A 22,420-nucleotide genomic window follows, 5' to 3' on the forward strand; every position below is an offset into this window, starting at 1 on the left:
CTTACAGTTTCAGAGGTTAATTCACCGTCATCATGGCGGGGATTGTGGTGGTGCCCAGACAGGCATGGAGCTGGAGAAGTCTTGAGAGTCTTGAGAGTCTACAGTCTTCTGATCCATAGGCAGAGAGAAAGACTGGATCTGGTGTGGGCTTTTGAAACCTCAGATCACACCCCCAGTGACACACTTCCTTCAACAAGGCCACACCTCCTAATTCTTATATAATCCTTTTAGACACTTCTACTCCCTAGTGTAACTTTAATTTTTTCAAATCCTATTTTTTTTGTTTGTTTTGTTTTTCGAGATAGGGTTGCTCTGTGTAGCCCTGGCTGTCCTGGAACTCACTCTGTTGACCAGGCTGTCCTCGAACTCAGAAATCCACCTGCCTCTGCCTCCCAAGTGCTGGGATTAAAGGCGTGCGCCACCACCGCCCGGCTTCAAATCCTATTTTTAATGATGTTTCTTAAACACTTTAACCTTCCTTGTAATCCACCATCCACCAGAGGTAGTGGGAAAGAAAGGATATCTGGGAGGTGGACCTATTTTGAAAGGTTCTTAGGAGCAACTCCTGTCTGTGTTGTCTGGAAATCGGCAGTTCAGTTTACAGGTTAGCAGCAGGCAGTGGCAGCTCGATCTACTCGTAAACACTTCACAGATAGATACACTGGCAGTCCAGTTCGGTACAGTCGGGTTAGCAACAGCAATGACACGACCTAGCAGAGGCTCGAGTCAGCAGGAGGGACAACAGGAACACCAGAAGTTCTTGGCTGTGCCTCTCTCAGGGAAGCGAACATTGAAGATGCGAAATCCACAAGTGTTGCACAGCTAGCTTACCAGCAAGCCAAGCCAAGCCAACTACCAACGCCCCCCAACCCCTCCACCCCCGTCCCCAGCCCTGGCTGTCCTGGAGGTAGAGGCGGGCGGATTTCTGAGGCCAGACCACATTTTAATGAAAGAGAAGTAGTCTGACAGTCCATGTTTTGTCATGCAAATGGTTCCTCATAAGCATTCCTATTTCCCTTCTCCTGTCTTTCCTTCCCTTAGGTCAGTCCGCTTCTTGACTATTGATTGCGCAGTACCTAGGGGCAGCGCTTCTCAGCTTCAACGTGCAAAGGAAAGTGCAGATGTCTAGGGATCTAGCTAAAGGGCTGACCCCGATTTAAGGTCCCACTTTTCTGGCCACTCCCTGGTGGTGAGTTGTTCCTGTTTTGGTACATTTTGGGTAGAGTGGGAAAGGAGGATTCATGTGCAGGGTTTGGAGACGGTGTCCTGAGTTCAAACGCGAATTCTTTCTTTTACTTGGGTCTGACCACAGGCAGGATAACCTTGTGTATCAAACAGCCGCGCCCCACAGACATCAGGTTCCTCTGCGGGGCGTGGCGCTGCGACCGTGCGCGTGCGCAGTCGCGTTGCGGAGGCCCAAGGTAAGGACATTGCTGTGTGTCCTGTGTCGTCGGTTCCCCAGTAGGGCGCGTGGGGTCTGTGACATTCTTGGGTCGGGGAACACTCGAGCGAGACTGCCCCGCTGGCACAGGGGCGCGGGGCAGGCGCGAGCGTTTCCGGGTCGCCGAGCCGCGGCGCATGCTGGGACCCGGACCCCGGGGAAGGCTGGCCGCTCGCTGGTGGCACGGTGCAGGGCAGCAGTCCCAGGGCGCGGCGCCGCCCGCCTGCCCAGCCGACTTTCCTTCCTCCGGTCAACACTGGAGGACACGCAGGGTTGCTTCCCCTGCGCTGCAGCCCCAGCCGCTCCTGTGCAAGAAGGCCCCGTGATCTATGGTTTCCTTGGGCCATCTTGTCTGGACATTGTCTGGACAGTGTGTCCCTGGTGACAAACGGGCCTTATTATTAAGTAGATAAGTTCCAAAGCGCAGGGCCTTGGAATGTAACACGTCCATCTGTTTTAAAGAGAGTAAATGTTTTATTAATAGCGTTATTTGGACTGTTTGAAACCTTAGCATCACTTTCTTCCAATCAAAACTATTTCACTCAGATCCCTTAAGTTATGGAACGGGCTGCAGGCAGGTGTGCTGTGTCCTGGCCCTGAAACCTTAAAAACAGCCTTGAGAACTTAGTATTGAGCAGGTCTGTCAGTGATGTAGCAGAGTACTGGGAATTGAGGAAGGCAGCTGTCCCTCCTGCCTCATCCCCAGTTGTATGTAAGTTTTTTTTATCTGCTTAGTTTTTTAAAATGAGAATTATAGTTTCTTTTGGTCCCGGAATGATTCCCAATATTTAAGTGAAAAAGTAACGTTGGAGGAAGAGGGACACGTGGTAACAGTCCAAGGCTAACCCTGACAGTGTTTAATTATTTTCATGGTTAGACACCATGACAGGGAAGTAAAAGCAGTGGGAAGGACTGGTTGACCGTGAACATTATACAACTGTCTGTCTCACCATTGAGGACGGAGCAGTGGGAAAATACCAGAATATTCGATAAAAAGATTAGTAGTTCATTACTTGATATGGGGTTATAGAGAAACAGAGTTATAAAGCCTGGGTTACCTTTTGTACATTTAGCAAGTCAACATCTTATTTGCTGTAAAACCTTCCTTCAAAGAGACCTTTTGACTGTCGGAAACCGAACCTACTACTCATGCTAATACGCTTGCATGCTCCAACACCGAAGCCCCTTTCTTGGCTTGTTTTTGCCAACAGGGAGGGAAGATTTCAATTATCTGTAGCTTTTCCATTTCCTGGGTCACCACCCAGTTAACTTCTCCCTCATGGGCCAGGGCTTTGAATAAAAACTGGAATGACTTCAAGCGGGGAGGTGACTGGGGTGCCACCCTAGGCTTGCTGAGTCAGAATATGGGGAATGGGAAGCGGACTGACGGCTTAGGAATGCACATTGCTTTGGGGATGGTTCGGAAGTGTTCCAACACTTGAGATTTGCCTGAAAGACAAGACTGAGTTTATTGTCTGGTTTCACACCCGTCTAGGAAAGGCATGAAGTGTGGTACAATTTAACAAAATAACCTTGCTCTTGCAGGGCAGTTTCCAAAAGGGCCTTCGAATGCTGTTCCTATTAGATTGTATTATAATTCCTAGGTCAGCTAAAAAGTTTCTCTAAACTACTTACCTATTCTGTATCAGACACTAAAAAGCCTTAGTTCTTCTAGTTTGGTTTTGTAAAAAGGCCTATGCCTTCTCAGAATTTCTGTGGTTTATCACATTCCTTAGGCATGGAGATTGGGAACTGTATGTAGGAATGTCTAAACTAAATACATATTACTTTTTGTTTCATACAAGCATTGAAACTGGAAATGGAGTTTTTCACTATAGATGTGGCAACAGGAATTCAAACATGCTGGATGTTGTTCAATTTAGGATGGCTCGGACCATGGAACCCCTGGCAAGGAAGATCTTTAAAGGAGTTGTAGCCGCTGAGGTTGTGGGTGTCTTTGGAGCTTATTTTCTGTTTAAGAAGATGGACTCGAGCCAAGGTGAGCACAGTCCAGCAGCTGCTGTCTAGCAGGGGATGTGTTAAATGCTGGTGGCATTTCTGGGCAGAACATTTCTTGAGATTGAAGATATTAGATGTTCTTATGGGCAGGAGGGGAGCGAGGTGTTTGCTATTGTACAATAGGTGACTCACATTTAACTTGCAGAGTATGAGTGTCTGGGTTTTACCAGGGAGGATAGAACTGTCCCTATCCGCTCAGAATTGAAAGGAATGGATGCAGGCACCTTGGCCTGCCTGTTATACTTGTTTGGTATTCTGAGAAAAAGCTAACACCGCTGTTTGCTCAGAACAACCTCAGGTCACAGCATTCTTAGCACCAACAGTAGGCATTCTTAGCAACACCATTTTCCATGCTATTGCTGAAGACAGTGTAACAATTTGTTAAATTTTGTACTAGAGTCCTTAACTTTTAAAATTAGGAATTATTATTTCTTCCTCTAACTAAAGCAGGGAACAACCCTGGGGCAGTGACTTATCTTTGAAGATTGTCATTTGTCTTCCTCAAAGTACTTCGTTAGGACATTATGCCAGGGTGCTACTGGATGTTCACAATCTAAAGTAAATTTAAGAATATAAAGGCGGGGCTGGAGAGATGGCTCAGCGGTTAAGAGCACTGACTGCTCTTCCAGAGGTCATGAGTTCAAATCCCAGCAACCACATGGTGGCTCACAACCATCCGTAATGAGATTGGATGCCCTATTCTGGTGTGTCCGAAGACAACGACAGTGTATTCATAAATAAAATAAATAAATAAATAAATCTTAAAAAAAAAAAGAAGAGTATAAAGGCTGCTGGGTAGTGATGGTGCACACCTTTCCAGCACTCGGGAGACAGAGGCAGGCGGATCTACGTGAGTTTGAGGATAGCTAGGGCTGAGAAACCCTGCCTTGAAAAACAAGACCAAACTATAAAGGCTATATTGTAAGTTGCTGTAATTTATATACTACTTACTTCTTGGATTAGTAGATGCTTAGTACAAAATGCTAACAGGCACTAATACACTAAATTGTGGCTTAATGTTAATACAGTGATTTTTCTTCTTAAATATCAGATTTCAGGCAAACAATGAGCAAGACGTTTCCCTTCATTTTGGAAGGTATGTTTTTCTTTAAGTAAAAATTCAAGTGCAAAATAACCTATAAATTCTGTGGTACTTTAACAACTTTAGAGCAAGTGGCATTATTCTGTTATTGGTTTCCAACACTAGTTGCCTCCTGGGATCACATAGAAAGGACTCACACCCAATTACTTAGATGAGAACAATTAGCTCTTGTTTTAATTCTTATTACCTTTTTTATTGAACAACCTTTAGGCATATAAACACTGGGCAAAAGTTCTATCACTGAGTTCTATCCACCCTGCAAGCTGGAGCTTTAATTCTTTCAGTGGTTAAGAACATAGATTCCAGAGTGTGACCTAAGGTGAGGATGGCCCAAATCACAGTTACTGCTATAAAAGACTGTTTTCCTCAGGTGTACTATGTTCTCAGATGCTGCTTTCTCTGGGGAAGGGCCAATGCCTTCCTTGACAGTTAAGAGTTGACCACAGTGACATCATGTACTTAGCCTAAGCATGGCACCCGGCACCCTGACAAGCGGCTCATCACAGTGGTTAGGATAGTGGTCACAGCTCACGCATGGACAGCCCTGCTGTCCCTTTCATTGTTATGTAGCAACATGAAGAACTTTTTCACTGAAAGTTTAACTTTTGCATAATTTCATACATGACGGCACCGTGTTTCCACAGTTTATTACAAATCCATGGAACAGTCTGGAATGCATGGCATTAGAGAGAAAGATCAGCAGAAATGGTTGGAAAGCAAAAGTTAAGGGTAAGTATAATCCTAGTTTATTATCCCTTTGAAGCTGTCACTTCCTTTGCCTTTTGGGTTTCTGCGTGGCTTTCATCTTCTTCCTGAACTGTTTCTTCTTCTTGATGATACTCTTCACATCTCTGTTGTGCAGCCAGTCATCTCGCTCTGCTTCCCACTTGAGCTGTTTGAAACCTTTGAGGGAAGAAGACAGATTAGTCTGTGACCCGCATAAAAACTCCCTCACTGGAACTGCATTTGGGCCACGAGGCCTGCAGTGTCCTGGCCACTATTCATTTCCAATGTTTGTTCTTCTGTCTAGACAAGGATTGTAAAAATGAAAATATAGAAGGATTTATGCTGGAAATATTTTTCTTTTCTATTTTATGAAAGACTAGAAACTAGTGATTACAGCATTAGGAATAATTACAAAGTTTTCATGCATGTAAGAGTACACCTTTAGCCAAGTCTAAATAAAATAGACTCTTGAAGAAAAACCATGTTTGGGCCTTGCTATGTGACAGACAAGCTTTCTGCCACTTAAGGACATCTTCAGGGAAGTACCATTTAAAAACTTGAATGACACAAGGTGACCTGGTAGTGCACACTTGTAATTATACTGCTTGGGGGGAGGAGGAGCAAGAGCTCAAGGCCAGCCTGGGCTACGTAAGAACCTGCCTCAAGGCCAGCCTGGGCTATGTATGACCCTGCCTTAGAACCAAACCAAACCAACAGCATCAGTTGACTTACTTGCATTATCTTTGTTAGCCATGGCGTTCATGCCGATAGTGTCAAACTTGGAGCCCATATTTTCATCCAACAGATGGCCAAACTTAGAAAAAGAAAAGAAGGGTGGAGGACGTCATTAGGAAACTTGAAAAGAATTTAAGTAGCTACTTTCTTAAGTCAGAACTTTAGCCTTACCTCCTCAGCAGAGACAAATAGGCTGGAGTCATTGAAACTTTTCTTCTTTTTCTTTTGCCCTTAAAAAAAATATGTGTGTTACTCAAAGTGTGTACTTATTTTTCAGATTTGGTCCCCAGTCAATGTTTATCTTTACAAGAAACCAACAGTATCACTCAGGATTAAAATTCCACAGCTGACATGGATGGAGTTTGTAATATGTGAAACAAAATATAAATCGTAATTCAGGTCTTATTTTTTGGGCTTGAAAAATCTGACTGAAGAATGTTTATTGTATTTTCAATAAACTTATATTTGTGCTACTGAAAATAAAATGTCTATTAAAAACTTACCTATAGTTTGAATCTGTAGACATTTCAGGAAGATTAAAGTGGTAAGGTAGGGTTCACATGTAATTGGACTCTTGAAACATGACTGAAGAGATAGATCATCTAGAAATACTTAAATGTGCGAGGGTGGGGCTTGGGACAATGAAAACTAAGGTGGATGTGAGAACTCTCTGCACATTTAAGAGCTCTGATGTTTTAACTCTTAACGCACCTTTCTTGGCTGGGAGATGGTTTAATTGATACACTCACACCACAAGTGTGATGATCAGAGTCAGATCTGCAGCAGCCATGTAGAAACCTGGGTGTAGTGGCTGTAATGTCAGTGAGGAAGCAGGCATGGGCAGGTGCGTGTCTCGAGCCTCATGGAACAGTTAGCCTGGCCTAAACGCTGAAGTCCTGAGCCTGAGACCCCCGTCTCAGACAAACGGTACAAGGTGCCTGAGGACTGATCTTTAAGAAAAATATTCTAAAGGGTATCAATCCAATTTTTCAAAACGTATTTCCTGCCGGGCAGTGGTAGCGCACGCCCTTAATCCCAGCACTAAGCACTTGGGAGGCAGAGGCAGGTGGATTTCTGAGTTCGAGGACAGCCTGGTCTACAGAGTGAGTTCCAGGACAGCCAGGGCTACACAGAGAAACCCTGTCTTGAAAAACAAAAACAAAACAAAACAAAAACCCCATATTTCCTCAAATAGTAATTAATAATGCACTTCATATGGCAGCTGCTATGGTTTGAAGAGATTACAAGCATTTTCTTACCTTGAAACGACCCAGCAAAGTCAAAATCATTTTCACTCTTCCTCTTGCTTTTCTTAGTACTGGCTTTGGGGCTGGCTTCAGCAAATTCTGTTACCCAAGAAAGTTTGCTATTAAACAATTTTAAACCATGCCTGGAAAATCCCGATTCAGTGTTTGCTACAGTGTCAGTACAACATTAAGGCCTGGTCTGTCTGTCCCATGTGTGTGTAGTCCTCCAGGCCCATGGATACAGACACTCTCATCTCTCAGAGTCCCTGCTAGTGTGCCCAAGAACACAGTTTACTCAGTGACCATTAATGAGAACAAATATTTCAACACTCTGCTGCTGAGGTCCAGAAGCACGATGCAAAGCAAAGGACAAGACTGCCAATCCTCAGCTGCGGGCGCCCTGCTCCTTATAACGTACACCAGTCATCTCTCTCACTGGTGCCGGGTAACTATGAATACATATTGCTTTTTCTTGGAGAAAGTGCTCACCATTATTGCTTTTGTTCTTTGATAGCAGAGGCTCTAACCCTGAACCTCACACATTCTAGGAAGTACTCTACTACCGAGCTACACTACCAGTCCCTTATACTAAATGATACAAAGAGGCACATGACAGTTCAACTGGAACTGGATAGAAAAGCTGTTGACTAAAATTAGTTCAATACTGATATGTGTGTTCTTTAGATATAGAAACCTAGCCTAAGAATGTGACTTTTTTTTCAATGTGTACCTGGAACATCTTCAATTTCATCATCTGATACATCCATGAATGTCCCTCCATCTTCATCAATTTCAAAGTCTTCATCGTTCATACTTCCCAGAGAAACTTCGTCGTCATCCAGGTCACCAAGCTCGTCGTCACTACTCTCCGAGTCTCCCAAGCTGTCCTTAGCTTCTTTTGTTTTCTTCATATTGCTGAAGTTGGGGGGGGGGGGGGAGAAGCTTGTAAAGGAGGCCATGTTTTCTAAAGTGTGCTCAGGACACTAAACTCGAAGCATTCTAAAGATTCAAGCCCAGTGCATGTTTCTCTTATGAATCGCTTAATTTCTAGGCCTCCCCCTCTTCTGATGAACAATCTGGGAAATACTGGGAAACAGTGCAGAGAAAGTTGAGTTTTACCTGGCAAAATCAATATCATCCTTTCCAGGCGTGAAGCAGTTGTCATCTTCAAATGTGTCTGCCCAAGAACAATATAAAAAAATGTAGAGATACTGAGGGACAAGAGCAACATACATTATATACCCCAGTCAGCTGTGACGTAGAACCAGGATTTCACACCAGCACAATGCTGTCATTAGGACTGCTGCTGGTGTGTCTCATACAAGCCTATGAGCTCAATGAAATCTTTAAAATGGGGTCTGTTAACTTCAATTTCTGCTATAGTTTTCTGTTGAAAAATAACCTTAGTGTTTATTTTCTACTGAGTCTAGGATATAACAGTAACAGCCAAGTCAACCCTTCCATATTTATGTAGTTTAACTTGATTACAGTTAATTAAAAATCCCCAAGCTCAAGGATTATAAAGAGAAAAATGGTAAAATAGCAGGCACTGCTACTCCTAGGACAAGGAGATTATGAAAAATAAACAGCTCTGCATCATCAGAGACTTGGTTTTAAAAATGAAAACACTCTTCTTGCAAACAGAATTGTCTTACATATTATACAAAGCTCAATTATATATTTTTCTAGAACAAATCTGAGTAAGTTACCATAGATTTCCACTATAATCTGCAGGTTAATGGTTGATCAATGATCAATGGCACTAAGTTCACTCACACCACTAATAGTACACAGTCTATTAACAAGTAGTAATGACCTTACAAACTGAGTCAGCAAAAACAAATTACCAATCATATTTTCAAACTCTTCGTCATCCACATCTTCTATACTTTCTTCATCTGCATTGCGTTTCTGTTTTTCTTTAACAACAGCAACTTTTTTGTAATACCTAAAGTAAAATGTATATTATATGTCTGTATAATTTATGACTACAGACTAATTACAACTCAAGCTGTATTATGGACACTCAAATGGACACAAATGAGTAAAATCTGTATTCAATATAAAAGTGTTTGAGTTAAACAAAATAGTGATAAACTTTTGAAATGTGAAGCACAATAATTTTCTTTACTCTTTAGAGGGTCTTCCATGCAGCCTTGGCTGGCTCTGTACACAGAATCCCTGCCTTTCCTCCTGAGTTCTAGGTTACAGGTATGAGCCACCAAGCACTTCTAAGTGAGGTAGAAGTTTTCAAGACTTCACAGTGTCTTATAAGCCATTTCTTCAGTCATCTTACATGGCCTCACAGAAGCTCAGGGGATGTGTAGAGTGTTGTCTGGCATGAACAAGGCCCTGAGTTTAATCCCACACAACAGTAAAATAATTACATAGTAAAAGGTTAGTTCATCTTTAACACTACTTATCTGAATATTAGAATATGGTGGTTTTAAATGACCAACAATTGCTAACAACTTATCAGTCCACCCAAAGTCACAGTAAAACTTAAGACTTTCCCACTGACATCACCATGATAAAATTATTCACAGTAAAAGTTTTCTGTTTTTTTTTTTAAAGCATTTAAACCTAATTAACTAACCAACCAGATAACCTGACACCATATTACAAGGCACTAGAAGCATCAGTAGTGACTTTAAAGATCAATCAGTTCAGCTTCACTCTGCTTGAATGATCGTGGTCTGGACAAATTACTCCTAAGTTACTACTATGCTAAACTAACACAGATAAAGACTAATAAAGAGTTACCGTTTGGGAGGCAGAGGCAGGAGGATCACAGTTGGAGGTCAACTTAGGCAATATACAGAACGATCAGGAGTTAGGGTCAGAGTTAGCTTGATGCCCCAGCGTAGGGGATGCTAGAGCGGTGAGGCGGGGGTGGGTGGGTGGGGAAGAACCCTCTTAGAGACAAAGGGGAAGGGAGATGGGATGCGAGGTTTGCAGAGGGGAGACTGGGAAGGGGGACAACATTTGAAATGTAAAGAAATAAAATAACCAAAAAATATGTAAACAAATAAGAAAGCAGTATACCAAATATAAACATTTAAGTAGTACCAAAGAATGTTGTACGAATCTTACCTGTAGAAAAACACTTCGTCCACTGGGATCTGGCTTTCTTCTTTTGCAAGGAACTCTTTACTATTCACTGCAGAATGAAGCATTTTATTATACCCATTCCAGTTACTCATTCGCTCAAACTGTATCTAACACACTGGTAGTTCTGAAATCTTTGCTTAGTTTTTTTTCTTGAAAGGGTTTTTCTGCGTAGCCCTGGCTGTGGTGAGTCACCACTGCTGAATGGCTCTGAAATCTTGAAACGAGACAGTGTTGGGTAAGAGGCCCACAGGTATGAAGCACACCTCTGAAGTGTGTGGACGGCTCAGTGTCCTAAGCTCTTGGCTGCCCCCTCGAGGAGAACAGGAGTAGAGAACAGCCACAGAGGAGCAGCAGGTTCTTTTATTGTTCTCTCCAATTGCACTGGTGACACAAGTTTAAAGAGAACCAAACTATTTTAGAACATTTATTTTCTTTGTATGTCCATGTGTGGGCAAAGACACATGACTGTGGGTGTCGGCAGTAGCCACACATGTTGCACCTCCCTAGAGGTGAGGTTACAGGTGCCTGTGAGACACCCTACATGGGTGCCAGGAACCAAAGCTGGGTCTTCTCCCAGAGAAGTACTCTTAACTGAGCTAACCACTGAAGCCCCTCAAAGAGTTCTGCTTCTACCACCCACATGCAGGATTATAGCATACTCTGGTTGTCTTAAAAGTACGATTATGCTTTTAATTTTAAAATCAGGATGAAAACATCAACAGAACTTTCCATAATTTTACTTAATACTGAAAAAAATTAAAAAATAAAGAATTCAAGGATATTAGCTTTTTTTCTAAAGAAAATCAATTTCTGATTTGACTTAAAGATTTGGTTTGTCTTACAGTCCTAATTACCTCTGAGTAATCCTGTTGACATCTCTGGATTTCTGCGAAGTTAGCTGGAAATAACTAAAACTTCTAACTTTAATTTTTGAGCAAGATGAAGGTGGGATGTGATGTGTAAAGAAATATCCTTTCTGAATAGAGAAGCAGAACAGGATCTGGAATATTGGTACCAAATACATGTCCACAGGGAAACATCAATGCACTGCCAATGGTGCTGCATCAAAGAGCCAGCTGTGCACTTTGTGTTAGAAGAGTTTAAGATGGGCTGAACTGTACAAGATATGAATTGTACATGTTGGGTCCTGAAGGAGCTATGTGCTATGGGCATGGTAGAATGGTGGAACTGCCAAGGCTGGGGAACGGCTGCCAGAGGGCCTATCATTTAACTTCCTTTGTTTATCATGATAACATAGGTTACAGTCTATAGTGTGTGTTGCACTGTCGCATGCTATCCTTGCAGGCTCTGTGCTTACCAGCAAGGTCCCGGACATTGTGCATGAAGTGTTTCCTTTTGGGCTGCATCACAACACTGTCGGTGTTCTCTGAAATATAAACCATGATGGTCGAATGCAGTTATACGTTCATTCACTTACTAAATCCCAGCAACAAAAACCAAATAGTCATTAAATAATGGAGGCCTACCTTTGCCTTTATGTAGCTTTGGATTTCGGTATACAAATCGATCCAAGAATCTCATGAGTGTGAAATCCTGCAGTGGGTCCCCTGAATACTGAATAAAATTTCCCTGAAAGGTGGTAGAGGATTTAATAAAAAATAACCCATCCATCCAAACAGGAAAAACATAAGCTGCTCCCATCTGAGGCACATATCAACAATATTTGTCTGCACACCACACTAAAAATCTATACATACAAACACTTATTTTATGATATACTTTTGATTTTATAGGTAATATAGTGGGCACTATGTAACCATTATAAGAACCAAACACTGAAAAAGCACACCCAGGTAGCAGAGGCTGCAGCGAGCTTCCCCAGCCTGTAAGAAGCAGCTGCTGTTTACTGATGTGCTATATGTCCATTCATCTCAGCTCGAGACCAACTCTGTTCTCTGTATTAACAACAGCAGAAAAACATCAGATTCTACATGGCAGGGAAATGTGTACCATCAATTACTCATGACCAAAAATTACAATACTTAGTTAGTAAGGTGTGAAGGCACCCTGCACTCAAAGGCAGGCGGTTCTCTGTGAGTTCAAGACTAACCCAGACAGATGGAGTTCTAGGACAGCCAAGGGCTCTGTCTTAGGAAAACAAAAACAAAAAACTAACCCCTTTCCCCCTCAAAAAACCCTATAATATTTACATATTTTAAAGAGTATTTTATACTTACCTCAAGGATAGTCTTTGCAAAAAGGGCCACAGAAGGGTGGAAATGTTCAGATAGCTATATAAGAAAAACATAAAGTCAGGGTTTTTTTTTAAGCAAAATTATAGGTTATTTGAGAAAAATCTAGACATCTGAAATTTAAGCTAATACAGAATGATTCTCAAACATTTGGTTTCCAAACCATGTGTGCACTTAAAAATCTGAAAATGTAAGAAGTTTATTTTTATATGTACTTTATTAGAAATTACAACAAGAAAAATTTAAATGCTTGTAGCTCATTTAGATCAATAGATCGAGGGGCTGGAGAGAGCTCAGCAGTTCAGAGCACTTGTTGTACTTGGAGAGGTTCTGAGTTCAGGTCCCAGCACCCACATACTGGCTTTTAACTGCCTGTAACTCCAATTCTATCTAGGGGATCTGACAGCCTCTTCTGGCCTTCCTGAGAACCAGGCATGCAAGTGGGTATACTTATATACATGTAAGCAAAATATACACATAAAACGAAAATAAAAAAAAATAACATACCACCACATGTTACTGTAATGTTCATGGAAAGTAAGTATATTTCAGAACAAAAATTATAAAATTAAGAAGCATTAACTAATTGTGAAATATTAGTTAACTTTCAAAACCTCCTTTGTGTTTAGGTGCAATTCAAATGCAATGCATTTTGAATCTTTCCCAGTATTTTAAACTATTTGAGCACATGGGAAGAGAACCTAGCCTCAAACAGATCTGTGGTTACAAAAGGAGTTAATAGGTCTTTCACCAAAGTGTGGATTTTCTTCTTTGATGCTATACCAAAAGAAAAAATGAATTTACAGGTGGAATCAACCACATCAAATGGCCTTAGGTACTTAGAGTTAACTGGTCCTCTATGAATATGTAGGCCGTACCCACATGTGAATTATGAACACTGAACACGGGTCACTGAGTAGAGTACTTCTTCTGAATTGCACAGAATTGCACTGTTAGTGTGCACACTAACTGTATCAGCCAGTGTTGTAGAGAGGCATGAGTGATCCCGAGGCACTGCTTGAGGATGAATTCTGTTACTGACTACAGGTACTATCAGTAGGTTTTGCTCCAAGTAAAAGAATCGCAGTATGCCAGTCAGTCTATCAGGATACAGCTCCACGGATCAGGAACAACTGACCAAGTTCTGCCTTTGACATAGTTCAACTGCCACACTTAGGTGCACAGCAGGAGTGGGAATGTGGACTTTCCATTGACACAGGGAACACTGGCATGTATTTAAGGTCAATAATGAAAGCTGTATCATTCCCAAGTGACCCTGGTTTTCCCCCTTCCTTTATTTACCCCAAGAACACGCAGAGAAGACTATAACGGAGGTAATGGCTACAAACGCACCGGCTTTACTTGTATCAGGGCACCAGCAGTTCCCGTCTTCCTTTGTCTCATCACTGCTACAGCTAACACAGTGACAGACTGACAAAGACACACTGGCATTACCAGGACAGTAGCCGTGACTGTGCAGATTCAATGGAGTACTGTGAGCATCTGTACTCACATTTCAAGAATAACTCACTGTCTGTTGATCACAGGAGGGTATTAGAAACCTAATTCCTCTTCTTCACTTATAAAGTAACACAGTAAGAGATTTCTATTCTCACACAATGGCAGGACATGTTAGAGAGCCATGTGCAACAATCACATTCTTATTTGTAAGCTAGGTGTGGTATTTTTATTTACATGCATATCAGTTAAAAGTTTCTAGAATATAAAATGAACACACCACACTAAGTTTCTGTCAGTGTGTACTTTCATATTTGTTTGTTCATCATTTGCAAGCCAAGTTTCAATGTGTTAAAATCCATGAAAGCAAGAATATGTGTCACAAACGAATTAAAAAGTAGTTGAAATTATTTTACCTTTCTGAGCTCCCAAAGATTTGTATTTTCAGCTCCGCAGAATAAAGGGTTTCTACTGAATGGATCATACGTCTTTTTTTGCTTGCCACCTAAGAACACAGGATTTTTGAAATGCTTTATTCCTATCTCAGAAAGACACTTCAAAACTATTACAACTACTGTTCTCACAGAAAGACCCCATCTTCAAAACTGCTAGTAGTCCAGTCATCCAACACTAGACTTAAAATGTCAAGTCCCTTCAACAATTTATTTTGATGTCCGTCTACTCGAAACATTTTTTCCTGAAAAAACTTTGTGCCAGGCAGTGGTGGCGCACGCCTTTAATCCCAGCACTAAGCACTTGGGAGGCAGAGGCAGGCGAATTTCTGAGTTCGAGGCCAGCCTGGTCTACAGGCTGAGTTCCAGGGCAGCCATGGCTACACAGAGAAACCCTGTCTCGAAAAACAACAAAACAAAACAAAACAAAAAACTTTGTAATATACTGGCCCCACCTTCCAAATGACTGATCTCTTCAGTAGTTCTCAAGCAGCCAGAGAAAGTGCTAAGAAAACTAGTGTTAAATAGGTAAGATGGACATAACCTGAAGGACTAGGTCTAGACTATTTCAGAGCCGCAGTGTTCTAAATCCTTACTACTAGGCTACATTCAGGAAGTTTTTTTTCTTGGAACAGATTTGTATGCTTGCAGAAACCCCAAAATAAGAGACTTACTTTTCCTTTCTACTTTTTCTTGTGTGAGTGTGTACAAGTGCCACAAGGCTGCATGTGGAGATCAGAAAACAGTATTTAGGAGCCAGGTGTCCATCCAATTAAGATCTGGGACCCAGAGATTGAACTCAGACCATTAGGCTATGGAGCAAGTACCCTTCCCTTTTCTGGATGAGTTGTCTCACTGGCCCAGCAAGGTTTTTAAAATCCACTACTAGCTATATAGCCCTAGCACAAGCTTGCCATCCTCCTACAGGACAACAGCTTGTGCTTCAAACAGAGAAATCCTTTTAAGAACTTCCCTTCTGACTACTAGGATTTTCTTTAATGTATCTAAATGGATACTTAAAGCTAGACTACTTTAACCATGAGTTCTTAAAGAACCGGTTCTGACACTGCCTTCCTCAGTTCGAGGCTAGTGATCTTCTTCTTTGTGGCCTCAGATAAAGACTGCATTTCTAAGCTTTCTTTTGGCTCTAATATTGCATTAACTGACTTCTTTTCCTCTGGGGTCTGTGTATACAGTTACTTAGGGCTTCTATTTCTAGGAGGATCTACCTTAAAAACTTGCTTTAAGGGGCTGGAGAGATGGCTCAGTAGTTAAGAGCACTGGCTGCACTTCCAGAGGACCTGGGTTCGATTCCTATCACCTACATGGTGCTCCCAACTGTCTGTAACTCCAGTTCCATGGTATTCAACGCTCTCTTCTGGCCTCCTGGGCATTAGGCATTCACATGGCACACAGGCATATGTACAGGCTAAACACATATACACATAATAAAAAATGAATAAAAAACTTTCTGTTAAGAAACTGTAAAAGATGAATATGATAGCCATACAAAAACCAAAAGAAGTCACAGAGCTGTGATCAAATACAGTTCCATTCAGAAATCAAACTTCATGTGAACCACACTTGGGTGCCTTTATGTGCTTTGATTAGAGGCTCAATAAGGCTTAAACTCTCTTATTTAGAATGGAAATTAATGATTCACAGTGCATAGCATTTTATTGTTTTTCAAAGAATTCCCACAGCTCTAAAGGCATCTGCTTGATTTCCAAGATTTATTTAAAACATGTAATTCTGTTAAAAAGATTGTTTGTGATTCCCTACCATTAAAATCTCACTTCATGGTTGTAAATGTAGTTCAACACTTGTTCAGCACACACAAAGGTTATGGATTCTACCTCCAGCATCTAGACATACGCACACACACAGACACACACACAGACACACACACACAGACACACACACACAGACACACACACACACACACATACACGCTCAAGGAGAGGAAATGAATTCTTTTCTTTTAAAAGTTCAAGGGGACAAGACAAAGGACTTCACCTTTCAGGTTGTCAAAGTGCACCCAGGAAGCGGCCTTTGGTTTCTCGGTTTCTGCACTGCCCCCAGGCTCCGTCTCCTTCGCCTCCACTTCCTTCACTGCATCTGTTGCTGTTTCTTTGTCTGCATCAGTAAACTTTTCATCGTCGCTGTCATCCCCCACGTCAATGAAGTTTTCTTCATCAGATTCCTAACAAATTGCAGCAACAATTCTGTTAATCAACAGGAATTGCAATGAAGTCTGTATTCCTTTATGTGCTGTAGTGTTTCAAGGACTCACTTCATTTCTGGTAAAAGGTGAATACACTCTAGTCCTGACTGCCACTCAGGTGAAACATTGTACTCTCTTCTTAAACACGAGAGAGCCAAGCTCTGAGCCACGAGATTCTAGAACTGAATCCTCAAACATTTTGCCGTGTTATAAACCACAAAGACAGGTGCTATTACTGTTTATTTCCACGTCATAACTGAGGAAACAGACGGCAAGGATCTACGCATCCTGTAATCACCCATGACTGCGATTTCTATTGTGGTGCAGTTTCTTATAAATGGAGGAGTCAAGGGACCTGCTCAGCTATTTAGCCGTGCACCTGGCAGTGAAGTCTAGCTCCTTCCAACTCTAGAACTTACACTGTAACACCCTCCAGAGAAACTAAGTTACTGTCAGTAAAGGAACACACACACAAAAGCCGCCAGCCAGCACCCCAGCACCCACTAGGGTCAGGAAGCAGTAAAGAACACACCGGATGGTCATCTAGTTGGCTTCTTAAATCTGGTTTTGCTTTAAGGATCTCAGACACAAGATACAACGCTCCACAAATGAATGGCGGCATCTGTGTGCAGGTAACCTGAAGCAACCTCTTCACAAAAGCCTTCACCCGGCGCAACATGATGTCAGCTTTCAAAGACTTGTAGATCAGGTTGAGAAACATTGCTTGCTTGGAACATGTCATCAAGCCTGGATCCAACATCTTTCTGTAAAATGAAATCAAGGTCAAAAATTCATTCCTAAAGTCATCTTCACATCCAGCAGTCACAGTCTAGAAACCCCACAACCAATTACAACAACCTCATCTTAGGGATACATTTCCTGCATACGTTAGAATGAGAAGCTATTTCAGTCTTATCAGATAAAGTGAGAATCAATGACCCCCAAAAGAAAGGACACACTGCTACAAAGGATAATAATAATAATTAATCATCAGGTAAGAGCCACTTGTTTTGTGAGTTTTTTCTCAATTATTTTTTATTCTGATACAGACCCCACCTGAAAGGTTACATACATGTCAATTAATAAAAATTGACACTCACTCAATCTGCTTTTAACCAGTTCTTGGAAGGCAGAGACAGGCACCTTTTAAGTTTGGCCAGCCTGATTTCCATAGCAAATTCAAGGCTTGCCAGGGCTACACAGTGAGCTGCTAACAAAACAATACAAACTGACACCTGCGAAGCAGTAGATGAGAGGGGAGTGTGTGTTTGTTTACTCTCGAGGTGAGCAGGGCAGCAGCCTCCTTCATGTGTTTGTTTACTCTCGTGTAGACCACATATGAGTAGTGAAAAAGGAAATTCTGAGTCCTTAGTATGTGACCCAATGGACTACAAAAGTATTCCTTCATACACACCGCCCCAGTCCAAAACATCCTCTGCATGGCAACAGTACCTAAAACAGGTTCAGTTCTTCTAATAGTCTCAGTCTTATGTTTATGTTCCGCAGTTTCCTAAACTCTGAGTCCTCAGTTTTCCTGCCTTTTCTCCCAAGGATCAAAGGAATCAGACTGTTCTATTACAAGCTTCCTCCATATGCTGGCTTCCTAAATGAGGGGTCCAATCAGGCACTGACTAAAGCCTTCATTAATTATCCCAAGTAAAGCTTTTCCCTTATACAGCTCTTGGAAATTATAGTATGTGTGTGTATGCCTATGGAAGTCAGAGGACAACTCTGAGAGTTTGTTCTCTCCCTCCACCATGTGGGTCTTGAGGACTAAACACAAGCTGGCAGCCCTGTCAGTAAGGCCCTTTATCCCCTGGGCTACCTCACTGGCCCTACAGCTTTACTCTGTAAGGTTCCACTTTTATCATTCAGTAGCTGAAACTTAGGACATGTTTCCTAATGTGACTATCAGGCCATGAGATAGATGCACATCCCTGCATTTTACTAAGAAAATACTGTAAAAAAAAATGAGGTTTATCAAGTTACCAATAGGGTTTTAATGAGAATTAAATAATCTACCCAATTTTAACATGGCAAACTACTTCCTGGGATTCAAATCATTGTAATTATTCTAAACTATTAATCATTACTTTACAATTTCCTTCATAAGTTAGACAGATGTGCAACTGTAAAAAACCCAAAAACCAAAAAACAAAAACAAATTAGAGGCCAGGTATTACAGAACATGCCTTTAATCCTAGCATTCAGTAGTCAGAGACAGGCGGATCTCTACGGGTTTCAGAGCAATCAAGGCTAAATGGTGAGATCCTGTCTGAAAAAATAAAAGAACAAACAAGAAAAGAATAGATAAGTTTCCTCAACACAGCTTGCTGGCATATGTAAGGCAGATCCAAAGTGCTTACACTGTTAGCACTACTTGTCTTGATGAGATATGGGGACAGCTGTGTGATTCAACAAACCAATCCTAAAGGCTGAAAAAGCACAACACAGGCAAATCAAAGCCTGGACCCAGGCCCTCCTAACACACAGTCTTTAGCATACTCCCAGTGAGGGTCTGCAGGGGTGGGATGTTTGTTGACAGTGCCATATCTCACGATCTCACTTGCCCAGAACATGGGCAGCAGATATAAGCACTCAAAATTAAAAAACAAACAAACAAACAAACAAACAAACAATACTTTTTGAATGAATTACTGAACAGCTGTATGAAGAACTGGAGGGAGATTTAGAATGAGTATACTGGGGAGAGAGAATTTCAATCACACCTCTGGTTCTTGTTCCTTACTATCCAGTAAGACAAAACAAATGTAGCAAAGTGTCATGTGCCCAAGTTGGTGAATACTCAGTTGCTGAGGGTGCCTATGTGAAATCTGAGGACGTATGTATACATATATAGGTACATACATACATATGTGTACCTATATATGCATATAAAGACACACCTTTTACCCTATACTATATATGCTACACCACAGCCAAGTTCTCACCACATTCATGCACTTACCTGTACAGAGCTGTGTAATAGCGGTCAGATATTGTCTGTTGAGAATTCATTACTTGGAAAAGTAGCATTAAAGCCTGCACACTAGTATTAAAATTTACAACATGCAGCACTTTGAACAAAGTGTCCACCTGCTCCCTCACTTTGTCGTCGCCTATCTGGGAATAAGGGTATGCTCTGTTCACGCCTGTTAAAATGGCACTGAGCATTTTTGATTCAATGTCTTTTTTCTTGATACAAGTCCGAAAGAAACAAAAATAAAGAGTTATTAATTTGTTAGCCAACTCACTTTCTTCATGGGAGAGGACCATTTGGTTTAAAAAGCAAATTGCATAATACTGAGCTTTGGGACTGATATTTGAGCGAAAGAGTAGCCTTTCCACTTCTCCACACACGACTCCTTTCATGTTGGGATGCTTCCGAAGTAACACCTCTAACAGATGGGAGGCTTTGGTGGCAACTCTGTTCTGAGGATCTCCCAGCTTATTTATCACCTGAACAAGAAGAGCCTTTTCCTCCTCAGGCTTGTCACAGAGGAGCTCATGAGCAGCCACCAGAGCTCGCGTTTTAGTGGCTACCAAGGAATCATGACTTAAAGTCTCTAGGACCTGAACAAATTCTGCTACCAAGTGTTTCAGTTGGTGTTCATAATACCACAGGATCAGTCTTCTATCTCTTGAGTCCCTGTTGCCACTGGACAACTCTTCCAGCTTGTGAAAAGGATGCTGGCTGAAAACCCGGAGCTTCCGACTGTCTGGCAGAAGGTCTGTAATGAGCAACTCCTTGAACGTATCCAAAGCCATGAGGCACTGCTGCTTGCTGCCCTTCTTTTTAACAAGGTTCATGAGGGTTTCTACAAACTGGAGTGTGTGAACAGCATCATCCTGGATCAGAAGGATCATGGCTGCCATCCTGTCCGCCAGTGTTCCCGATGACACGATTGCCTTCATCCAGGTGGAAGAGCCTCCCTTTTGATTATTTGTTTTATTCTTGAATAAGGCGACTTCCTGCTCATACAGCTTCTGGGCCAGGGCTTTGTACTTGGACACAACATCTGGAGGCTGGGGTTCCAAGGAATGCTCACTGCTGTACTCCAGGTCGTACCACTTGCCTCCAGGCTTGAGTAACAGTGTTTGTCTCTCTAGAAACTCAAACACATCAGGTTGTTTATCTTTCTTTGCTTTGGAGACGGTGCTGCTCTCAGGACGCTGCTCTGGTACAGTCTTATTTTTCACCTTCTTTTCTGATGTCTTTTTTCCTTCTGTTGCTTTTTGTTTTTTATTCTCTACCTTCAGAAGTTTTGCTTCCTTTTTGCTGGCACTTTCTTTTTTATCTGGTTCATCCTCTTCAATCAAAGACTTTGAGTATTTGGCCAAATTCAGATTCTGAATAAATGCCTCCAATTCACCTTGTTGAAGGTCGTCAATGGTTCCCTTTTTGCCTCCATCCACCACTTCCTCATTTTCGTCTAAAGAAGCCAGCATAAGGTAATCTTGCTGCAGAAACATATTAAAAAAGTCATATTACAAACCCAGAACTAGCCAGGCGGTGGTGGCGCACACCTTTAATCCTAGCACTTGGGAGACAGAGGCAGGCGGATCTCTGAGTTCAAGAGTTCAAGGCTAGCCTGATCTACAGAGTGAGTTCCAGGACAGCCAAGGCTACACAGAGAGATCCTGTCTCGAAAAACCAAACCAAAAAAACCCAAAAAACAAAAAACAAAAAACAAGAACTTCAGTAAGAACTTAATCTTTAAAAACCATTACATCTGAATTATTAAACTATTATCCGGCAAACTCACAGATATCCAATAAGAAAATGTGCAAAAGATATGTACATCATAGGGAAAAGGTTTTTGAAGAACCTTCCTCAAGATACGAAAATATGCTCAAGCTAATAGTCACAAAATCCAATGAAAATCACAATGATATATGCACTGTAATGCGTCGGGTGAATAAGGTTAAAGGTTTATTATATGAGTGGACAGGGGGATGGCTCAGTGGGTCAAGTCCATGCCAAGCAAGCCTAGTACTTAGGTTCGATCCTCGGAACGCACAAAATGGAGAGAATCGATTCCTAAATTGTCTTCTGACTTACACGACTGTACCAACAAACATACAAGCACTCCTTCCAATACTAAAAACTAATTTATGAGGTAACGTAGGATGGAAAAGGCACTTTCACAAAGGGCAAACGTAAACTGGCAGGTCCATTTAGCGACTTCAATCCAACCTATAAGGCATTTATTTACCTTTTAACCAAGCAGATTTCAGTTACACATACAGTAGCGTTCAAAACATTTGTCCACGTGGTTAGAATTAGATCGCCAACATTTTAACGAAGCATAAACACAGGAAAAAACATGCAATCAGAATTGTTTTTTCCACTTAAGAGCGGCAAAAGTAAAAGTGTGGGAACGCTCAGAACAAGTCGGAGGCTGGGCTGCGGGTCCCACACTCCCGGCAGCCGTGCGCATCCCCTTCCCCAGAGCCTGCGGCCGTTACCTTTGTGCCTCCGAGGCGTAACACCTCCTCCAGAGAGAAGCCATGCTCTGCCTCCTCGTCTTCTTCGTCTGGATCTTCTGTCACCTCTTTGGGACGCCAGGGCTGCTTGGCAAGGAACTCTAAAGGTTCCTGGTCCGCCGACATTGCGGACTGGACACGCGAGCGCAGCCTGTAGCTTACTTCCACTTTCCGGTGACGCACTTCCTATTGAGGAGACAAATCA

The 22,420-nt window shown here is 41.9% G+C and overlaps 2 protein-coding genes across 3 annotated transcripts; one reads left to right on the plus strand and one right to left on the minus strand.

Moving 5' to 3' along the window:
- The first annotated feature begins 1,354 nt into the window (after positions 1-1,354).
- Cebpzos (CEBPZ opposite strand) lies at positions 1,355-6,525 on the plus strand. 2 transcript variants are annotated; one of them, XM_028773439.1, is made up of 5 exons: positions 1,355-1,421; positions 3,325-3,440; positions 4,512-4,556; positions 5,207-5,291; positions 6,301-6,525. In XM_028773439.1, exons 2-4 carry the CDS (start codon positions 3,326-3,328, stop codon positions 5,287-5,289), a joined length of 243 nt encoding a protein of 80 aa, XP_028629272.1. In that variant the 5' UTR covers positions 1,355-1,421; position 3,325; the 3' UTR covers positions 5,290-5,291; positions 6,301-6,525. The 2 variants fall into 2 exon arrangements, with proteins under 2 accessions (XP_028629272.1, XP_028629271.1); XM_028773438.1 differs by lacking the exon at positions 1,355-1,421 and adding an exon at positions 1,684-2,153.
- Cebpz (CCAAT enhancer binding protein zeta) lies at positions 4,729-22,384 on the minus strand. The gene is made up of 16 exons (XM_028773437.1): positions 22,198-22,384; positions 19,697-21,189; positions 17,261-17,492; positions 16,521-16,707; positions 14,469-14,557; positions 12,580-12,633; positions 11,869-11,971; positions 11,700-11,768; positions 10,364-10,430; positions 9,118-9,218; positions 8,390-8,447; positions 8,001-8,185; positions 7,283-7,369; positions 6,195-6,253; positions 6,021-6,102; positions 4,729-5,465 (listed from the first exon to the last, which is right to left on the minus strand). The coding sequence occupies exons 1-16, from the start codon at positions 22,339-22,341 to the stop codon at positions 5,329-5,331; spliced, it is 3,147 nt and encodes a 1,048-aa protein (XP_028629270.1). The 5' UTR covers positions 22,342-22,384; the 3' UTR covers positions 4,729-5,328.
- Positions 22,385-22,420: the final 36 nt, after the last annotated feature.

The sequence above is a fragment of the Grammomys surdaster genome, unplaced genomic scaffold (assembly GCF_004785775.1).
Source record: "Grammomys surdaster isolate TR1022 unplaced genomic scaffold, NIH_TR_1.0 227, whole genome shotgun sequence".
In the NCBI taxonomy this organism is placed as follows: domain Eukaryota; kingdom Metazoa; phylum Chordata; class Mammalia; order Rodentia; family Muridae; genus Grammomys; species Grammomys surdaster.